Source organism: Halichoeres trimaculatus, unplaced genomic scaffold (genome assembly GCF_033239565.1).
Source record: "Halichoeres trimaculatus isolate MK-OKI-2021-1 unplaced genomic scaffold, fHalTri1.1 fHalTri1_scaffold_5, whole genome shotgun sequence".
Lineage (NCBI taxonomy): Eukaryota > Metazoa > Chordata > Actinopteri > Labriformes > Labridae > Halichoeres > Halichoeres trimaculatus.
This window is the reverse complement of record NW_027437183.1, coordinates 7,925,097-7,946,045: the sequence shown is the minus strand read 5'-3', so window position 1 is coordinate 7,946,045 and position 20,949 is coordinate 7,925,097. Positions and strand designations below refer to the sequence as shown.

The 20,949-nt window shown below is 39.6% G+C and overlaps 1 protein-coding gene across 1 annotated transcript in view; it reads right to left on the bottom strand.

The window, feature by feature from the left end:
- Window positions 1-20,949, bottom strand: part of adamts3 (ADAM metallopeptidase with thrombospondin type 1 motif, 3) — a 214,831-nt gene that overhangs the window by 153,922 nt on the left and 39,960 nt on the right. Inside the window, exon 4 of the mRNA XM_074671066.1 lies at window positions 17,786-17,942. Coding sequence (XP_074527167.1) covers window positions 17,786-17,942 — 157 coding nt within the window. The remainder of the gene's footprint in view (window positions 1-17,785; window positions 17,943-20,949) is intronic.

The following is a 20,949-nucleotide window of genomic DNA, read 5'->3' as shown; positions in this document are numbered from 1 at the left end:
ACAGCATGAAAGAATCCTTGGAGTCCTGGAGTAAATATATTAACAGTGCCAAATTCACTAAGAGTGTCCCTATGCAACCTTTTTAATTCAATACAATATTAGCATGGATCACAAATACTTGAGTTATTTTTTAGAATGGGATGTTAGAAGAGGCTTTATGAAGTGTTATTACTCACACTTAGTGATGAGGTTGGTAATATCAAACTGGTTGAGTGCCACAACAGGAAACTTATGCATGACAAATTTTGCACTTAACTGCAGCATCTTTATCAGACCATAACAAAAATCACCACTAGGGATGCACCGATATGAACATTTTGGCTGATACCAATATTGAATATTAATATTGCTGTTATGGCCAATATCTGGTACTTAGCGATATCAATATTGGTAAAAAAGAGAAAAAACAAACAATCTGAGATGATGTGTCAAGGTAGTCCAGAGAGAAAGAGCGGCGCGATTGTGAGAAAAGACGACCACTGAGAGGTTCAAAGGATGGAGCGTCCTAGATGAACATGCTCAAAAAAGTATGTTTTGTCTGGTTTTTGGATCAAAAACAGGAAAAGAGACATAAAAGAAGAGAGCTCACTCTTCTTAAGTAGTTTTGGTGTTTACATAGACGTAGAAAACTTTTTTTGGGGGGGATCTTGAAAAATCATGCTCTGAAAATGGATGACAGCTAATGAGTAAATATCCACCTGCTTTTACACACATCCGCCTTGATATGTTTCTATTCTTGACATGTGTAAAGAAATAACTGGCATCAGCCAATACTGATATTGATACCAATATGTTGTGCACCCCTAAATACCACCACACGCTGACATCACTCTTACTCCTTGCTACTTTGTTAGCAGCTTAGCACACACAGTTGTGGTGATCACGTGGGCTCTGCATGCTGAATTTATTGACTGTATAAAAAAAAACATGGATGTCACCCTGCTTGGCTTGAAGTGAGGTTCCCACAAAAACTGCTCCCCCTGGTGGCTGGCTGTAGAATAGGTTAAAAAAAAAAAAATCCATCTCCCCAGTCATTCCAGATGGGCTGTGGTCGAACTTTAATACACCTCATAGAAATGTTTCACACATCTAATTGTTGTGGTTATTTGAAGATATTTTTTGGGCTGCCTTGTATTTAAGTTCTGTTTTTTCCGAAAAGTTTTATTTTCATTAGTTATAAGAGGTTAAAAACGAGGTTTTACGTCATGTTTAACGATGATGATTTATATTTTTCTAGGACTGTAAAATAAGTCGGGAGGGAGAGCCAAGAAGAGATTAGAAAGAAAAAAATTATTATCATTTTTATCACCTGGCTCCTCTTAGATTTTTTCTGAGTCCCTCATAGCCTTTACTGCGCAGACTCTGGCTGCACAACTACCACCAATGGCGCCGCCAGTGACGGGGTATTTTGGCTTCAAAACTGTGTAATGGTAAATGGCAGAGCCACGCTGTCCACTCTATATACAGTCCAAGGCTGGACCTGTGCCAATGGACTGTTTGTATCGGATGTTTTAGATGCAGGCCGATAAAATCTGAAACCATTTTTGCTATTATCATTCTGATATCCAATGTCAAAATCCGATCGGGACACCTCTAAAATTCCCAGTTGTAGTGTTTGTTTTGCTTGTTTTACTATGGATTTGTAATAGTAGGACAAATATTGCACAATATCAGATAAAGTGACCAAATATTTTTGTGGTTGGGATACCTGGATTTCATACTAAAAATGAAACATTGACGTACATCACGGTCTTAAACAAGTGGCTGAGATAAGCCACATTTTGTTACACCTACTGTGCAGCTCATCCAGATCAGCTGGAGTCTGGCTCAGAGGTCATTTTGAAAGTGAATCCTGTAAGGAAGCCTATTCTGTCTTTTGAATCTCCTCACAACACACCTTTTGATCCTCACAAGTTCACTTAACCACTCGGCTTTCATCCTTTATCTTGTCTTAACCCTGCAATCCTGTGGATCAGAGAGAAACCAATCTCTTACAACAACCAGCGAGCATTAAGATGTTCCAGCTCCCCTCTGGCTCTGCTCTTTTGGCAGACAGAAAGCCCTTCAGAGAAAGAAGCCTTCATCAACCTTCGTCTGCTCCTCCTGGAAACAGATGGTCACACAGAATCCATCTGTCATCCACAACGCAGGCTTGATGCAGACCTCGGCAAAATATTGTGTTTTTCCTCTGTGAATCGAAAAACTCATGTGAAAGTGGAGGAAGACATTGTTGATCCTCTTTAAACCAAACAGTGCATCTGCGTTTCAAACACAACGTGGAGCACAGAAGCACCCTCCTGAAACCTTTTTCTTTCAGGTGAGCTTTGCCAGGAACAGATGCTCACATTCAGCGATGCCCTTCGTTACCCTGAAAACAGCCACAGAGCAGCTTGAGTCATTCATTATCTTTAAGCAGACTTTTAACAACACAAAGGGCACCTAAAAACAATATACAAAGTAATTACCTCCCTTGACATTGAAATCAATAAAACAGCTGCTGGGAGCCCCTGAAATGTGCTCTGCACGTTTTCTACCCAGCATCTGATCTGTACCATGACACGTGGGCTAAACCAGCCTGATATGAAGAAATCATTGTATCTAACATCACAATGACGGAATGAAGGACAATGAATAAACAGAAAATGAGAGCCTGATATTTACCAAAGTTGAAGTGAATAATATTTTGTAAAAAAGATGAAGGTTTCTCACAGAAATGTTTACCAACCTTGAAAGCAACATGAATGTTCTATTTGTAATTTGTGTGTGTGTGTGTGTGTGTGTGTGTGTGTGTGTGTGTGTGTGTGTGTGTGTGTGTGTGTGTGTGTGTGTGTGTGTGTGTGTGTGATTTCTGTAAATAACAGTTTTTAAGTGGGGTCACACATCCTTTTTTTCATCATCACAGACTTATAAACTCAAACATCACCTGTCTCACAGGTGTCCCTTGATACAAGGGGTCCCAATTTCTGGCCGATCACCTTTCTCCGATCTTTAAAAAGTCTGACCTGCCGGTACCAATTTGGGCAGATACCAATTTTGTATTTTTTATAGCTGACAGCGTATACCTTCAATGTTCCAATCTTATTTTATTGAAAATCATTGAACAATACCTGTGAAACGATAAAATCTTTGTGTTTTATATTAAACAACCAATAAAGTGTCCCAAGTTTTACGTCTCAGAGCAAAAAGCAACAATGGCCGGATGTCAGACCTTCCCGGAGGAATATGATATCAGTTTCATATGTAAGGATGGGCCCATCACCTGTTACGGATCTCCCAAAATTACGGAAATTGGCTACTGCATTTCTACTTGATACCGATGATCAGTGGTCATTTTTTTGCAGAGTTACGTGCTGGGTAAACATCAGCACACTCAGCTTCTGACCAAGGAACATGTTCTCCATTAGGGGGTGATATGGGGAAATTATGTCAGGATTTTTTTTTCTTTTTTATCAGGATCTGGATTTTATCAGGACTGTTTTTGTTAAGACTATTTTACCTTCAAACAACATTCTTTAACACTTCTTATCTTGCATTTTGAATGTTTTTTGTGTCTAAAATTTTGTTTTTTCTGCTTCATTTCATAGTTTCAATCTGGTCTCGTCTCCTCTAATGTGTGTTTTGAACTCACAAATTTTCAAATCATGATGAATCCATTCATTCAAACACATAAGCTGTAAGAGTTGTTGAGTCTCAGGTTAATGTACAGAGTTTAGCTTTATTCAAGCAGCCTATACAGAGTCCAAATGGGCCATAATTGGCACCCGGGCCTGACTGTGGGCATGCCTGCAATAAACGTTACATTTTCAGCTCCAAAGATCTACAGTGAGCTTGTTAGAGCTCAAAAAGTAATTAAAAAAATGTAAAAAAAAAAAAAAAAAAAAAAAAAAATGCAATAACCTTTTTCTAAAAGTTTCACAGCTTGTAACATTTTGGGGTTATCATATTTTTCGAATTACCTTTTGTTACACTATCCACCAGTTTTTCCATTACAGGCTCAATTACTTTTTTTTAAAATACATTTTTGGTCGTTGTTACATTCAAGACTCTAACAAGGCTGTACATGTTTGTCAAAAGGGGGCGCCAGAAAAGATAAAGGCTCAAGCTCTCAAATGAGTTATTCATTACAGCGTTTCTATTATCTTTGATTTGCTTTTGAAGTATGTCATACAGAAAGGTTTTTTACAGCGTGACAACATCTAGATGACCCAAAAAAGGCTCCAAGAAGTAGAAACATCAAGTGCAACATTGACATTTTAGACCTGTTTTTTTTCAAACAACTCTTCTTCTTTTGCCATCATTCCAGCAACTTCTCTGAATGGATACTGACTGATAAGTGGGGCTCTATTGTATTTGATGGTACAGATAGTTTGGATTTTCGTAACGAGGGTTTAAAAACAGTAGATATGACGATAAGTGACACTGAAAGCAGAAATTTGTGTCAAGTAAACTAAATCACTTCAATTAGGAAACTTTTATTCATTTAACATTATTTGAGAAAGGGGTGAAAAATTCAAAGAGGGTTTTAGCAATAACTTTGTCTTTGTTGGTTGTTGGTTTACTTTTTAAATTAACAAAGTTTAAAACCGAAAACTTTGGTTGTCACCATGAATTTTAAAAGAACAGATGAAGGGAAAAAATAGTTGCACAGGATATTAAATGATTGGTATTTACTTGGTATTAAATTACTTTTTGCCCTCTGGCTTCACGATAAACAGATCAGTTTATGGTGTTTATATATTTCATGCTCACTCTTGCTGGAGGAGCTGTTGAAGCTGAAGTGCTGATTGGTGTGGGTACAGTCTATGCAGGGTGGTTAGCACACGTGCTCTTTTATTACAGCAGTGAGCAGCTTGGCAGCGGTGAGAACGTCTTCCTCCAACTCATCTTTAAACGCCAATTTCACTCACCAGGACTTCAGTTTTCTTACTCTCCTCCCTGCTGGATCACATTTTCAGGGATAAACCAAAGACAATATTCCTCTTTGATTTTCCCTTTTCTTCCTCTAAATGTTTTTCATTCCTGCCAGCTAACTAAATCCCCTCACTCTCAGACAGCGCCTGCTCTGCTCAACACATCCCTGCAACAAATATCTATCCACCAGTTCCTCCGCTGTAAGAATCTCCTCCTCTCTGTCTCCGTCTTTTTCTTTGTCCATCTCACTCAGAGATCGGCTTATTTCACTGAGGTTCACAGCCGGTTCTCAGACTCCAGGCCTTTCACTCATTTCTCACTGTATTTTCACGACCATGTGAAAATAAAACCTAATATCCAAGTGCTGTAGAGGGTGAATCCCTCACCTGGGCGTCGGGCCAGATAACAGCAGATCAGATATCAGGGGCACCGTGAGGAGGCCAGACGTTTGCTCTCACTGTAATTCCCATTTCCCTGAGATCACACACACCCAGCTGTCAGCGTGGTTGGCTCTGTGTGTGAATCTGTGCGTGAGTGTGTGTCTGAGTTGGGGATTTGAAAGATTGAGACATGCTCACATATATTATGCATCATGTGGGCTGGTTTGTTTGTTGGGTGATATGAAAATGACTGTTAACTAATATTTGGTCAAAGTGAGATGTCAAAAAAAATGATTGATAATTTTGTGGCAGTTTTAAAGAAAAACTTTTCAGATTGAGGTTTCTTAAAAAAAAACAGATCTGACGGTTTGTTTCCCATAACTGTGATATACCAAACAACAGGGGTTGAAATCAGGACATGTGGGCAACCGGGACACCTCCACCCCAGAGACCTCCCCCAGGAGACCGGAGTTGTTATATTTTGGTCCCAAGCACGTTTTTCATTTCTTTGTACGTGTGAAATCAGCTTCAGAGAACACCTCTGGTCAAAGTGAGCATCTCTGCTTTATTGTTTGAGGGCTTTGGGGCCCACAGGGGAAATCAGGAGTTTTCACACACAGAGGAAACCCCTGGATGTTATTGGCAGGACTCATGTTGGACCAGTTTGGGGCAGTGTCATGCTGATGTGGAGTCTGCAGCAGAGTTTCATTTTAAGGTTAATTTACATCAGAAATTTGAATTTGGTCGACCGAAAAATCTCAGAAATGACCATCGAGTTGCTTTCATCCTAGTTTTTCATCACATATTATCTGTGTCACTGAAATGAATCATGTTCAAAATGATGTGTATGTTTACATTTTCTGTCAAGTTTACAAACCAAAGTCGATCCAGTAACGTCTCACTAAAGTGTGGAATGTCCTGATTCGATACGATGATCGGTATTGGCGCCCAATATGGCTATTTTTGGAGGATGGGATAGGATCAGAATTACATGATCTGAGTTTTCACATGTTTTCAGCACCGTCACGCTTTACGGCTGCTGTAAATAAAACCCTGTTGCAGGCATGTCCGCTGTGTGGGACTAATTCTCTTTGAAAAGCATTGATAGTAAAACAGCATCTTGCAAGGCTCACTTTAATACAACCAATGTGATTCGTCATTGATAACGGAATCAGCCAACATCGGCAAAACATATCATGGAAAAACCAGATTGGATTGGAGGTCAAAACATCTGTATCTGGACATCCATAATTTGGACTGTGCGTACTTGTTTAAAGCTAAAGCTGTGTACATTCTTGCAGAAACTCAAGAACTCTTACAGCTGACGTCTTTAAATAAATGGATTAATCATGACGTCGAAATGAGCAGAAAAGACAAAAATGGTGCATTAAAGTTGTAGGAATGCAGGATAAGAAATTTTTGGGGCTAAAAATGTTGTTTGCAACAAAAAGTTTGTCGAAAAAAAATATTAAAATTATCACGAAAAACAATCCTAATAGTATCCAGATTCGCCATAAAAACATTCAGACATATTTTGCCCATATCACCCCCTATTGGAGAACATTTTTCTTGATCAGAAGCAGAGCTTGCTAATGTTTACGCAGAATGTAACACTGTAGAAAACTGACCACTGATCATCTGGTATCTAGAGACACCTGAGGGACAGGTGAGGTTTGATTTTACCAGTCTGTAGTGATGGCACAGACATGTTAAGGGACTGAGTTTTCCAGAAATCGCTAAAATTACTTTCATGGCCTTTGGCAGTGGTATGCATAAGGAGGGGGCCAAATTGCAGGGAAAACCTGCTCTATAGTACCTGCTTGGGAGCCAAAACACATGCTTAAGTGCTCTCCTGGATGGCAAAACAAACAAAAACAGCCTTTCTGAGTGGAAAAGTCACTGTAAACTGCAAAAATGTATGCGAAGGTGCCCCGGTGAAACGTGAACACGTTGAATGTGCCTCTTTCTTCTCCCCCCTGCCCTTCAAAAATTCTGTGCACGCCACTGGCCCTTGGTCTTTTTCACAAAATCACTTGCTGCTCTTTTTGAAAAGAAGTTTAGACACCCCTGAGTGTGCTCTGAAGAGTTCCTTCAGATAAGAAATCTCTCTCAAGAATCAAAGTGTTGACCCAGTGGAGCTCTGTAAAGAAACAGGGTTCTGGGTGATTATTAGCACCTTTGCCTCTGTAATCCTCCAGCTCCTGTTTGCTTTCTTTGGCATCTCATGTTTTAGAAATGTGTTTGATAGGAAAACAGAAAATGCTCACAGCTGTTTGACTTGCAGAGGTGCCAGCAGACTCTCGTTTCTACGTACAGAATTCATAAAACTGAGAAATCAAGCAAAGATATCAAAAATTATTTATCCAGAATCTTGTTCCACAAACGGGGGGATAATCTTTTGTTATAGGTGCGGCTGCTTGAGGCACAGTTCCCACAGTCAGAGTGACCTCAGCCAGAGTTGAGAACGGTCTCAGCAGCAGCAGAGGAAAGTGGTCGTGGACTCTTATCAAGAGTTCAACTGAAAATACATTAAATACCACCATCTTCAAGAATAACTGTAAATAAACACAAATTATTTATTCACTGCTTTGAAAAACTATTGTTTGCAGGCCAAACAGTAATATTGCTCATATGCAAACCAGAGCAGTAGGTGGGCTGTAACATCAAACACCACAGAAGAACATTGTGAGCATATTGAGCATCTTCACAATGATGAATTAAATTCTCTGAAGCCCTTTGGATTAAGTCACCCCCAACTGCCACCAAGGAGCAGTTTTCACAAGATCTTTGTTTTCACACACCTGCTGCTCTTCTCTTTCCAACCCTCAGGCCTTAAGAGAAAAAAAAGGTGTTGGAAACAGCTTTACTTTTTCACCACACACACACACCGCTGAGATAAGGAGGAAGCTTTCTCACACACAGTTTCAGTGAAGCACATTCACAGAGAGACTACTGACTCGTCTAACAACAGAGAGGAAAAATAAAAAGGCCTCAGTGTGGGGTCAGAGAAACCACAGCAAAAACATCAAATAAAACAATCTGAAAGGCCACAGACCATCATCATTATCTAGCCCTCTGCAAAAGATGTTAACTAGGGGTGGGAGAAAAAAATCCTTGCATTGTGGTATCATGGTTTTTTGTTTAGCGATTTTAAATTAGGGCTGCAACTAACAATCATTTTTTAATGTGGACCAATCTATTGGTTATTTTTTTAAATAAATAAATTGACCGATCACGATTATTTTGTGTTTCAACCTAATTTAGCCTTTAAAATGTCCAGACCTTTGAATTTCAACCTGTGTGTTGCATTTTCACTTCATTTACCCAGAGTTAGGCTTTCACCTCTGATTGGTCAGCCCTGTGTCATGTTTGTTTGTTTGTTTGTCTTTATTTTATTCATGATAACAAAGAAATATAAGTACACTACAAAAAATAAATAAATAAATAAATCTTCAATGAATGGAGCAGGTAACAAGAAAATTAAGTTGTTGGCAGTGTTGGAAAGACCAGTGTGACTTTGGTTGTCTTCATGACAACGCGTTAAGTTTCGTTTCTCTACATGCGCTACTTCCACTTCGCTCATGCGCACTCCGCCCCTCCTCCTCTCCGCTGAGTGTTACTGGTGCAGTGTGAGTTTGAGAGCAAGAGCTCCATCTGATAAATGTCCTCTCTTTTATCTATTTATTTATTTATTCATTAGATCCCCATTAGCTGCTGAAATTCACAGCAGCTACTCTTCCTGGGGTCTTTTAAAAAGTTAGGGGAGTTTTGACACTAGTTTGTGACTCAGATCCTGAAAAACTGACAGAGAGCGAAGGAGACTCTCTAAATCATGTCATCAGACGCTAAACACTAGGAGCTGTCAGGCTGTCCAAGCCGGAGATGCAGAGCCTCCATCAGCACGCATCACTGTAGGTGCGCGGGGATTTTTCCTCATTAATATTCATCATGTGTGAACTTAGTGATCTTTTCCCATAAAAGTATCTGTTAATGTGGTGCCTGATACTGTGAACTGAAGTTACAGATGAGCATTACCCTCTGGTATTTGATTTCACCATATGACAACAACAATAAGATGGTTTTTTAATACTTGATGAGCCTATTGTGTTGACTAATCGTTGCAGCCCCATTTCATATCATAATTTTTTTGTTCAAAATCTTTTCCTTTTTTCAGACTTAGATCTTTAATTTTAGTCTTTGTTTATGAGTGGGGTTGGAAAAAGTTGAGATGTCAGATCCCCTGAATAAATCTTAAAAACTGACTCATTTGATGTGCATTTTGGGGGGAAAATACAGTTCCTGATATAGTCTGTAGACATCATCATAGTTTAACTTTTTCACATGGTCTGGTGTTTAATAAAAAAAATTAAATCGCAAAAATCCGAAACATCAAAAGATCACAATTTAAAATGAATAGGTGGATCTGAAGTGTAAGAGAGCTGCTGGGCTGCCTGTCATTGTCATTTTATTTATTACAAAGACAATAAAGTTTCATTCTATTCACTTCTTTAGTATAGACTCTAAAAAAGAGAAAATTTTCGCAGCGGAAAGTTTTAGACATGAAGTTTAGGGACAGCACCATTAAAGCTCACAAAACACCTCTGAAAACTACCAAGCAGCCCTGCTATTTCAGGGCTATTTTACCCCCTGAGCAGAATCACACAGGTGTTACATGCCCTACCTGGACACATAACAGCAGTGCTTGTTAAGAAAAGGAAGTAATAACTCATCACGCAGAGTCAGCCCTGAGAAAAATCAATCATACAATCCTCCAGCCTGTCACACCCTGCCAGTAAATCGGTTCGAGGTATGAAATCCAATCAACACCAAAATATCACAGGCAGGGGGGAACAGATCAAAGAATCAAACAGCAGCAGGCACTCGGCTGTCCAGTGCGAGTAATCCCTGCCAGCAGCTGTCAGTCAGATCGATATTAACTCAATACTGCTCAGAGGAAAAGCTGCTGTTGTTTCTCCACTTGTTTGTGAGGCTGTTGAGCAGACCATCCTGGAATAAGAAGAGAGGCGTCACTCAGCGTCTGAAGGTCCCTGGGGGATTTCAGATTATGGACCAGGCCTGCATAATGTCTCTCTGTGATGTGGTGCTCAGAGGTTTGCCCCATTAGAAGAAATTTCTTGAATCATCTGCCATCAGAGCTAAACCATGGCGCAACAGCAGATACAGCTGTAAACACCTGTATGTGAAACGCTTCAGTCAAAATAAAGTGATCCGGTTCATTCCTAAAGCAATTTTTGTCCACATTAAAAGGGTGGTTCATGTAATTTGGAAATCACATTAATGTCAGTGGAAACAGTTGGTCAAGTTATGTCAGCATTATTAGGGTGCAGCGATGTATGTGATTTTCCTCTTTTTCATATGTTGTTTTTTTTTTTTTTTTTTTTGATAAATGCTGTAATGGATAAAAATGCAGAAAACGAAACTCAACTTTGATGTCAAAAGAAAGAAAAAAGAAAATAAAATCCCTGACATACATGAGAAAGATGAAAATAAAATCTTTGGTGCACAACAGGAGTAATATGAAGAGACATGCAGCCACAGTGGTGTTTATTTTAAATGTATTAATAACATGCACAATGACTAAGAGAGAGGAGGAGGTGGAGGAAAAGAATGAAGAGGGAAAGGAGCAGAGAGCTTGTACAAAAGGATCTAAGATTATCAAGATTCTTATTTTTGTAATTCAGTACCACAATAGGACACAAGTTGGATACTATTGGATACTATATGATGTGATGCAGCACGATACGAACAATGTAATGCAATGCAATACGACAAGAGACACACTTTATAGAGTGTTTTCACATGATGTAATCAACTCCATGTTTGAGGCACTCTCACAACAGAGCATAGATGAGTTCACAGGTATATAGGGTTATTGTTGCAAAGAACGATAAATTAATGCCGTGTTTCTGTACTAATCGGTCCGACAGAGAAAAACAATTCATATGCTTTGGACTACCAAAATTTGGCGCAGATGCGGGTCAAGGGTGCAAACAATTGTCCGAATAATAGAGAACATTGTGGCTAGCTAAGCTCCATCAGGACTTCCACAGCGATAATCTGTGCTTAATCTTAACATTTGAGCCTGTTCACAGCATTTCCTGCAGGGCGGATTGTGTTCTCTGTCCATAGCATCCTAATATCACACCTAAGTAAAAGTAAATATATAATGATAGAGTATAACTTTGAAAGTGCCAGAAAGTGAGCCTCATCAAAAGAACATCATTTATTCTGTGGACCCCCTCTCCCATGAAAAATTTAGCAGTAACATCTTTTTATACCTATAGAAGATGATAAAGATTAGAGCCCGACCGATTAATCAGGCAGGCCGATTCATAGGGCCGATTATAGCCTGTCACAATTAATCAATATCAGTCAAAATGGAGCCAATTTTTTGCTTTGCATTCTGTTGCTCCTGCTCCGGTGTGTTAATCAATATAAGACCACTACACAGCGTCTCACACTTCATAATGCCACGCAGGATTGACCTGGGCTTACAAATTCACAAGTTATTGTCTTCTTTGAAATAATTTTTGAAAATGTTTCAATGTATTTTGATGTAACTGTATTTGTTGCACGTTTTGAAAGCAGCTACACTTAAAATCTGGTTTAGTCCCATGCATTAAGTGGAAGATGGAAGTTTTTCAATAGCTAGTAAAAATTTGTGTTCATATACAGTATTTATCCTGTGTATATCAATGAATTTATTATATACATCAGCAAATATATTGGATATCAGTCGATATATCGGATATTGGCCGATGTATCGGATATCGGCTTCTTATTGCCCCGGGTATCGGTATCGGGGTTGGCCCCAAAAGTCCCATATCGGTCGGGCTCTAATAAAGATACTACCTTCTCGTATGGGTCTCTCTTGCTTAAAAAGTGTAAGTTTTTTGAATATTTATCTTTTTTTTCTGGCTGAGTCCTTCCCAAAGAGTTTCAGTGTGCATTTTTTCACATTTGTTGGCGAATAAGACATCTTAAAATCATATTTTACTGCACACTTCTATCTCTGTCCATCCAAAAATAAGGTTTGTGTACCTCCTGTGTGTTTGCACATCTGGGTAGCACTCTAGTGTCCCCTTGTCTTGACTCAAGTGCTACAGGTGCATAATCCCCTCCATGACCGTTCCAAAAAATTAACCTAAAAGCAAACACCCTGCCTGATTACGTAGACACTGAAGAAATGTTAAGGATTCTATAATAACAAAAATGAAAAAAGAGCCAAAAGCAACCCTGTTTCGACCCCCCAATCCACCAATAGAGATAAACATGTACAATTATTTCAGAGAAATCCCATTTTTCTTCAGTTTGGCATAAATACATTCTCTATACACAGTATCTGTAAGCCTCTGCTGGGCGTTGTAATGAAGAGGCAGCCAGAGGCACAAATTTGATCCGCAGCATTTATTCCAAATGAAACGTCAGAGGATTAAAGAATAACACACAGCGCTGAGGAAGCTGCTTTCATTCACTAATTGACCCAAAATCTGAGCAAATTTGTTTACACAGCTTTAAAATGGAAAAAAATGCTGTTCAAGTCTTCAAAGAAGCAATGCCCTCTGGGAGTTGTGGTTCTCCTGATGTATTTGAATTTGTTTAAATCACAGATTTGTCCTTCGAATATAATCTAAAAAAAAAAAAAGATAATCCAGATAATACAGGAAATGTGATTCCTGGATTTCCAAGCGCTGCACTGGTTTTGTCCTGTTTACAGAAAGGAGCAAAATAATGGAGAGACAAAAATCCAGCCAAGCTTTTCCTGAGGCTGAATCAAAACTGAAAAGGTGCTGCACTGCTCAGACAACAACTAAAACAGCATCTCCCTGTACCTGCTGCTGCCTCAACAATGTCACACCTGCCTATTGTACGCCACCAGCACTTCAGGAAGTGTTTTCCACTGACCATGCTGCTCTGTTTAAAGGGCAAAACCAACAAGGTCAAAAAGGAGCTAAGATGCTTAAGAAGGAGTTGTTCTCCTCTATCACGTCTTGTTTGGCGTACAGAAGAAATTTATCACAAACTTCTTGCCTGTCATCAAGAAAAAGGTGCTTGCCCCACTTAAATAATAGAGGTGAATCATCGGTTTAACAGGCACAAATTCAGCTGTCATTCTGTCAGCTGAATGTCTGCACTTTTGTTGTTTTGTTGAGTCATTTTAGGCTACATAGTGCAACTCAAAGACATCAGGACTGCACTTCAAAAAAAACCTAAACTAAGTCTACTACTGTCAGTTAGATTTTTTTTTTTTTTTAACAAAGAAGAAAACAACAAACTGGAACAACTGGAGAGCCGTGCACCAGATTTGGCATGCTAGCACAAGCTAATCACAGGTATTTAACACATACCTGGTTAGCAGAAAGATAACTTGTGTTGCTTTTTGTTCCACGTTGTTTTCAAGGTTATTGAAAGCGAGTGAAAATTGAGCCAAGCTTCACCTTCATTAAGGAAAAAGTTTTAATTGTTTGGTTTTGTTTCACTTCGGTTGTTTCTTTTCTTCCGCGCTACATTCATTGTCGTAGCTGCTCCGAATATCTTTTCCCACTCACCTTTATCAATACACAAAATCACCCCTACACTGGGCGTGCTGTGATTGGCTGATGTAACCACGTCTACTCTCCACCCAGAAACATCCCAATACAACCAAAACATCGACATACAGGCTGAGGAGGGGGTTGAGGCAGACAGAGATGCTGACACACATGTACAGAAGCCCAGAAGTGACAAATGACCAGGATCATTCCTGTAAAAGTTGACATTCTAATTTTTAGGAGAATCCTGTATACCCTACCTTTAGGTACCAAATATGCTTGATAAATATATTGTATATTCACTTGTATATTATATCTATCTAGCCTACAACAACTTTTCACAGACACTAAATTGATCTTCGCTTCCTCTTGTCTGCAGAAGGGCAAGGGAACTACTTGAAAAATGGGCTAGTAGTTAGCAGTAACTATCAGCAGTGGAATGCCTACATTAGGTGGGCTTAACTTTACTTTACATATTAGGAGCAGTAAGTGTAAGAAGATGTGATGAAAACTTTAACATTACTTGTTATTCCATTAAAACTTTTTAATGTCAGAGACATGTCTTGAAACAGGATAAAGCTTCTTAAAAGTTCTGGCTGACAGCTTCTTACTTACAGACAAATCTGATTTGCCAGACAAGAGCCTGAGCTCAGAGCAGCCCTGAAGCTTAAGTAACAGCTGTAAACACACATGACGCTATGGTGCTGAGTGGAATTGATTTTCTCCAGACAGCATGTTGGGTCTTAGGCTTCAATAGAGTGAAGAAGTCTTTGTAATTACTCTTAAGCATCATATAGGCAGCTGCAGAACAGGAGATAGAGGCTGTCAATTACGAACATGAAGATCATCTCTTCGATCCCTCTCTCCCCTGAGTTGTACACATTTACTGTTGCTATGCCAAAGATTAACATGTCAGGCTTGTTTTCAATGTTTCAATCAGCTGTAGCTTTCTGTTTGAAATAACCCCACACAGGGCTGTGTGCCTACTTTCTCTAGGGATTGTTCAGTCAGACAACTCGCTTCATAACAGGACTGCTTGTTTGCTAATGTCTGAAGTCCATGCAGGCTAGGTATCCTGATCTGATGCATGTTAACATTGACGACCTTCTGAATGGCATCCAAGTGCTTTTGATAAATACATACAGAGCTGCCTGCTGTCTGAACCAGAAAGATACTTAAAAAGGTTGCAGCAGGTAGCCCAGATCTCCCCGTGAACACATGAAGAAATAAGATACTCCATTTCAAACTCATTGGCAATTAGCATGCAGTTGCCTGCTCCGACTGCAGCTGGGAGGGACTGCTACCTGAGCAAGGGGGACTTGTTTGTCTCTGAGTGGTATGGACCAGAGGAGGGGCCCACAGAAGCTCCCACTGCTTATTGAGTAAAGTAATATAGATGTGTGCTTCCATGTCAGTGTCCTCAAACCCCAGAAAAAGTAACTGTTGCTAGCTGCTCTTTTGAAAAAGAGTCAATTAGGGGGACTGAAAACTCACAAAATGTAGCAAAAAAAAGTCACTGTTTAACAACACTGGAACCTGAATAGCTATGCCCAGAAATCACTGACTGTATAATAAATGGACGCAGCCCTCTCTGATGTCATCATCCGTTTCTGGTACAGAGTTCCAAAACAAGTTGTCGTTGGTGGCCATAATGGAAATGCTGAACTCAAGAGGCGGGCTTTTAGCCAATCTAGTCTTGATTGAAGTCTTTCTTTTTGTACCAGGCTGTAAACATGTTTATTTCTGATGTAAACACCACCTTTCTCAGCTTGATGTGTGGTTCTTATTGGTACTTCCTGAGCCAGTTTCAAGGGCACTTAAGGAACTGCAGCTTCTATCACTTCTGCATGGCATCATTTCTCACAGCCAGAGGTCCCCTCTTTATTGAAACATGGGCCTATGCAGCTAAAACACATTTTTTTACTCTCTCTTTCCCTCAATACATGTTCTCTAATACTTTGAATCAACTATGTTTGATTACACCTTTCAGGCATCATTGCAAAAACCTCTCGCGGTTTGCTTGAATCTACAAGGCTAATAAATATTCATACAGTCATTTCCTCAGCTTGTGTGTCAGAGGTGGGGAAAAAATAGAAGCTATAATACCGTTTTGGTATTTACAAATCCAGCAGGCTGATTGCTGTAGGACTTTTTACTCCTTCTTCCTGCTTGTTTTTTCCATTAAGTTTAAAGCTGCCCCAGAACCAGTCAAGGAAAATTGCTTTCAACACTAGCAATCTAGACGAATACCTCCAATGGTGTTCGATTTTACATAGACATATCAAAGAAAAGGCAACACTTAGTGAGTTTGTCACAAGCTGCTGTGACATATTCACATGTAAATCCCAGCAGATATCAATCTGACTGGGTAGTATGTACAACATGCCTGCTGTAATGTGTACTGACTGGATAGCAACCAATATCTCTGCTCTGTTTCATCACTGCTGAGAACATCTGCACTCACAGTGACATTTGAGAGTTGAAAGAAAAAACATCACACTCTTTTTGCTCCCTGTGGTACAATGGAGTGATGACTCTAACCCTTATCCTTAAACACAAAGTGAGTCATAGAGAAAACTCTTTTTTCCAGCACGTTAGTAGACTCGCTAACATTAGTTTGGTATAGAGCAGAAGCTGGTTATTCAGAGCCCACGCTGGCTGTTCTTTTTATTATTAATGCTAATCACAGCAGAGGCAGGAAAAGTGAAGATAGAGGTTTGTCAGACAGGAAAAAGCTTTGTGTTATCAAATACAGTTAGCTCTTACGGCCACTACTCTGCCAAATTACATCATTTCCCAGCAGTTTAGGGCAGTAATCAAAGCTTAATGAGAATTACTGTGAATCTTAACTTCCAACTAACTATAAAAATTACCACCAGAAATCCCTATTTTGATTCCAGAAACACATGCTTCCTGTGGCCCATTTTTGTCTGCGTTTCCGCTACAGGCTGAAGACCAAGGTAGATTATACAGATCAAAACAGTGACATGCAGGGGAAAAAAAGTAACTGCAACACACAGCCAGAGCTTTAGAGGGCAGTAAGACAACAAAGGCCAATCAGAAGGCAAATGTATTAACTTAAAACAAGAGTTAGAACCTAGTTCCAGGGTTTAGACGGCACATGATTCCTACACATATATTTTTCTCTGTCCTTTCTATCTCCTATGCTTTGTAGCTAAATCTGTTAAACTTCCCTGAACTAGCAAACCTACAGTAGGGAATGATACAGAGTGGTTCTGGGTTGACTGTATATCTCAGTAAGTTTTCAGACATGTCTCAGCCTAAACTCATCTGACATTCAAGACCTTTCCTGGGTGAAAAAAAGACTTTTAAAGACATATTATTATCCAGAATTTCTGCATTTTCAAGTATTTGCAGAATATGTGCATGCTTCAGTCAAATTTAACATTTTTAAAGCAAGTTACCAGAGTATTTCCGTGGACTGACTTTATTTTCCACAGCTCTCACCGCTCTAATGACCCACAAACAGAGATGCACATTGAGCAAACCATCAAAACTTCACATCAGCTAAAGATGAACATTTCCAGTTCATCATCATGCTTTGTTACAGAATGTTCCAATGGGTGATGATGAACGCAGCATTAATTTGTCTGGCTGTTTGACATTTGTGTTTCTGCAGCAGGAAATCATGGTAATGATATCAACTTCTTGGTGTTTAATGTCAACTCTGTAGCTGTTTTTTAGAATAGTTGTTTAATGGGTTGAAATGCATGATTGCAAGTCATCCTTACTGTTATGAAGGTTTATTTCACTTTTTTTTTCTGAACACAGAGGAGTCAGGGGGATTGTATGCAAAGATTCAGTAGACATAAAAAGTCTTGCAGTCAGAGCAGCAGCAGGAGTAGTAGCATCAGTCTTTGAACTGCTTTTAGAGCTGCTTTCAGCCCCAGCAGCAGTAAACATCCTGTCTGTGTGTCCTACCTTGCAGCTGGTCGTCCTCTGGGATGTCAGAAGGGGCCTGCAGCAGAGCTGACCTGCGGTACACCACATGGACGCGTCCCTGGTCCTCCAGATCCTGGGCTCCTCTCTCCAGCGGCTCGATAAAATACTCATCCGAGTCGGTGCGAATCATTCCAGCCTGAAACGTAAAACAACACAACACAAGGTCAGTGAGTACTTAAAACACTTGAATCACAGTAAGTAAAGAGCCCCACTCCTGCTCTGAGACTGGAGAGCACATTAACACCTCTACAAGCATGCAACGCAACATTTAATTTCCTAGTCTGAGTCAAAGTGAGAAACTATCTTAATGAGACGTAACCTTATAAGCAATTATGCTACTAAGGTCACAAATCAGGATCAAGTGTAATCGGATTTAACAGAAAACTGTTTTTCAATGTAAATTTATGCAGAAATGTTGTCTAACGTCTAAATAATGCTTTAGCATTCTGCTATCCACAATTTCCTGGATTTATGAGCACACAGACAGACAAAAACTACAGACACAATCACATCCCACTAACGTCTCCGAGTCAAAAACAATGAAAAACAGATTTTCTGATGTAATATTTTGTGATTTATACGCCCTGATTGCCTCCTTAAATGCATTCGGGTGTTGCAGTGTGACACCATCGTATATTGTTTTCATTGTTTTCCCGCAACTTTCAATCTGACTGCAATCATCAGCCGGTTACCTGAGCGCTGCAGGAGGTGATCAGAAGGCTCCACATCATTTGTGACACATTTGAGCATAATTGCTTTGTTGTGGCACCTGCCCCCCTCAGATTTTCTGCAATAGGAACCAAGTCATGCCTGCAGTTTAGCAGTAATATGAAGAGAGAAATTGTGCAGCTAACTTGAAAAAAAAATGGAGAGCTCAGACAATGAGCTGAAGGAGCTGTGCGGGCGTGAAGAGCAAAACAAATGTGCATGATGAGTAGCCACTCAGGAGCATGTGATCCACTGTTACACTTTCTTTCAGAGCACAAGAGCTTTGTTGAGTACATGCTGCACAATGCTCATGCTATTATGTGCAGTTTTCTCATGAAGTGAGTCACTTCCTGTCACATAAGCAGCAGTGACACAGGAGGGAAACTGATACTCTTTAATAGGTTAATGCACACCATTACTGTTTCCCTGGTATCACCTGAGGGTTTCAACAGTACATCACTAACTCCAGTGAGGTTTGTGCATAATGGAATCATGTATGGAAACACACACAATACACAGAACAGATAGGTACAATGTAATAAAAGGTGTATCTAATATTTATATATATTAGACATGACCGATCCATCTGTGCCGATCAGCCCATCCTTACATATAAAACTGATCTTATATACCTCCGGGAAGGTCTGACAGCCAGCCATTGTCACTTTTTGCTCTGAGACCTAAAACTCAGGACACTATTGGTTGCTTAAGATAAAACACAAAAATTTTATTGTTTCACAGGTATTGTTCAATGATTTTCAATAAAATAAGATTGGAACATCCATGCTGTCAGTTATAAAAAATAAAAAATTGGTATCGGCCCATATCAGTGTATATCAAAAGATACATACAAATTCATCTGTCATTATATCACTTTGTTCCCATAGCCAAGTTAAATACAATCTGGTCTGGACATGTTTTGAAAGCCATTTGGCATTCCAGATGGTTTCCCGGCACAACTTCCTGTCTGCTCGATCTGTATTTTGTGAAATCGATGCGCAACAGCTCTGGGATCTAGCTATAAACTGCGACCTGCCTCAGACAGGACAAAGTTATTGTCACATGAACTATTTAATTTTTTTATAATAATGTCTATTCGAATATTTGAAAATCATTGCCCATCTATCAGACTTCATTTATTGCACGCAGCAAACTATTCTCATTTTCATTTTCAATCATGTTTTTAATCGTCTTGTTGCTCTTTTAAGCTGCATCTCAGTTATCAAACTTTTGGTGTGGAAATTTAACAGAACTACTACATCCTACGCTTTAGAACAGAAACTTTAATTCAAACAGAATAGAGAGCACCTTCAAGGGAAGATAAGCACTGTCTGCAATCAATCTAAAGCCAATCACAGAGAGAATTCAATCAGATTATGGTTAAGGCCTGAACCACACGTATATGGATATTTTTTTGATCAGATATCTTTGTCCTCGTTTAAAAAAAAATCTCCGTCCACACCACAGAAATATCTCTGTCCATACGAAGAGGCCAAACTGAAAACGTGCGCCTCTCAAGCCTGCAATACCATGCCTGGCCTATAAGTGGCAGGTTAGCAAAATGTGAAAACCATAGAAGAAGAACCAAATGAGCATGCTCAGTCACACACAGGAAAAAGAAGCAGTCGACACGGATGTTTTGAGTAGACGGAGTAAGAAAATGGCGAAAAAAAAACAAATAAAATTGAGTCGTTTGTGTGGACGGACGATGAGGTGGACTTGTTACTTTGTGTAACATTGGATTATAAAAGCAAAAAGGCCCAAGAAAATGTTGACTGGGAATCATGATACACAAAATACCCTGACATCCTGGAGGAGTTTCTGGAAGTATGTTGCTACAGTGACTTGTTGCTAGGCGCTTGACGCCATCGCGTCAACACCAGCTCCGTTTAACACTGCTACTTGGATCCACTCAACCGGATATTTTTTTATTTCTTCACTTTTTTATTCGTTTTCAAAAATCTCTGTTTATGTTGGTGAAATCGCCGTGTTCGTGTGGTTGAGAGGCCCAATTGGACAGAAAAATGTGTGCTTAGGAATATATCCATATACGTGTGGTTCAGGCCTAAATGTTTCAGAATCACCAATTGTGTGTGCGTGTGTGTTGGGTGGGGGGGTGTTTTGTTTTTTTTGTACTGGCTGCTCCGAACCAGTGCAGCATCATCAGCACAAAACAGCATGTGCAACGGCAGTCGAAACAGATCATCTTTAGAATCACCATTCTGTCTGTCTGTCCGTATCACTTCTTCCCCTTCAAACAATCAAAACCAAGAAGATGCTGGGCTTCTGTCATAAACTATAGCAGAGGATAAACTTATCAGACCTCATTTTTACAGCCGAACTTTGGTGTTATTTTTGTTTGTTTGTTTCTTTCTTTCTTTTAAGTCTTCGCTGTAAAGATCTCTTCACATGGAAACTAAAATTGGAGACTGAGA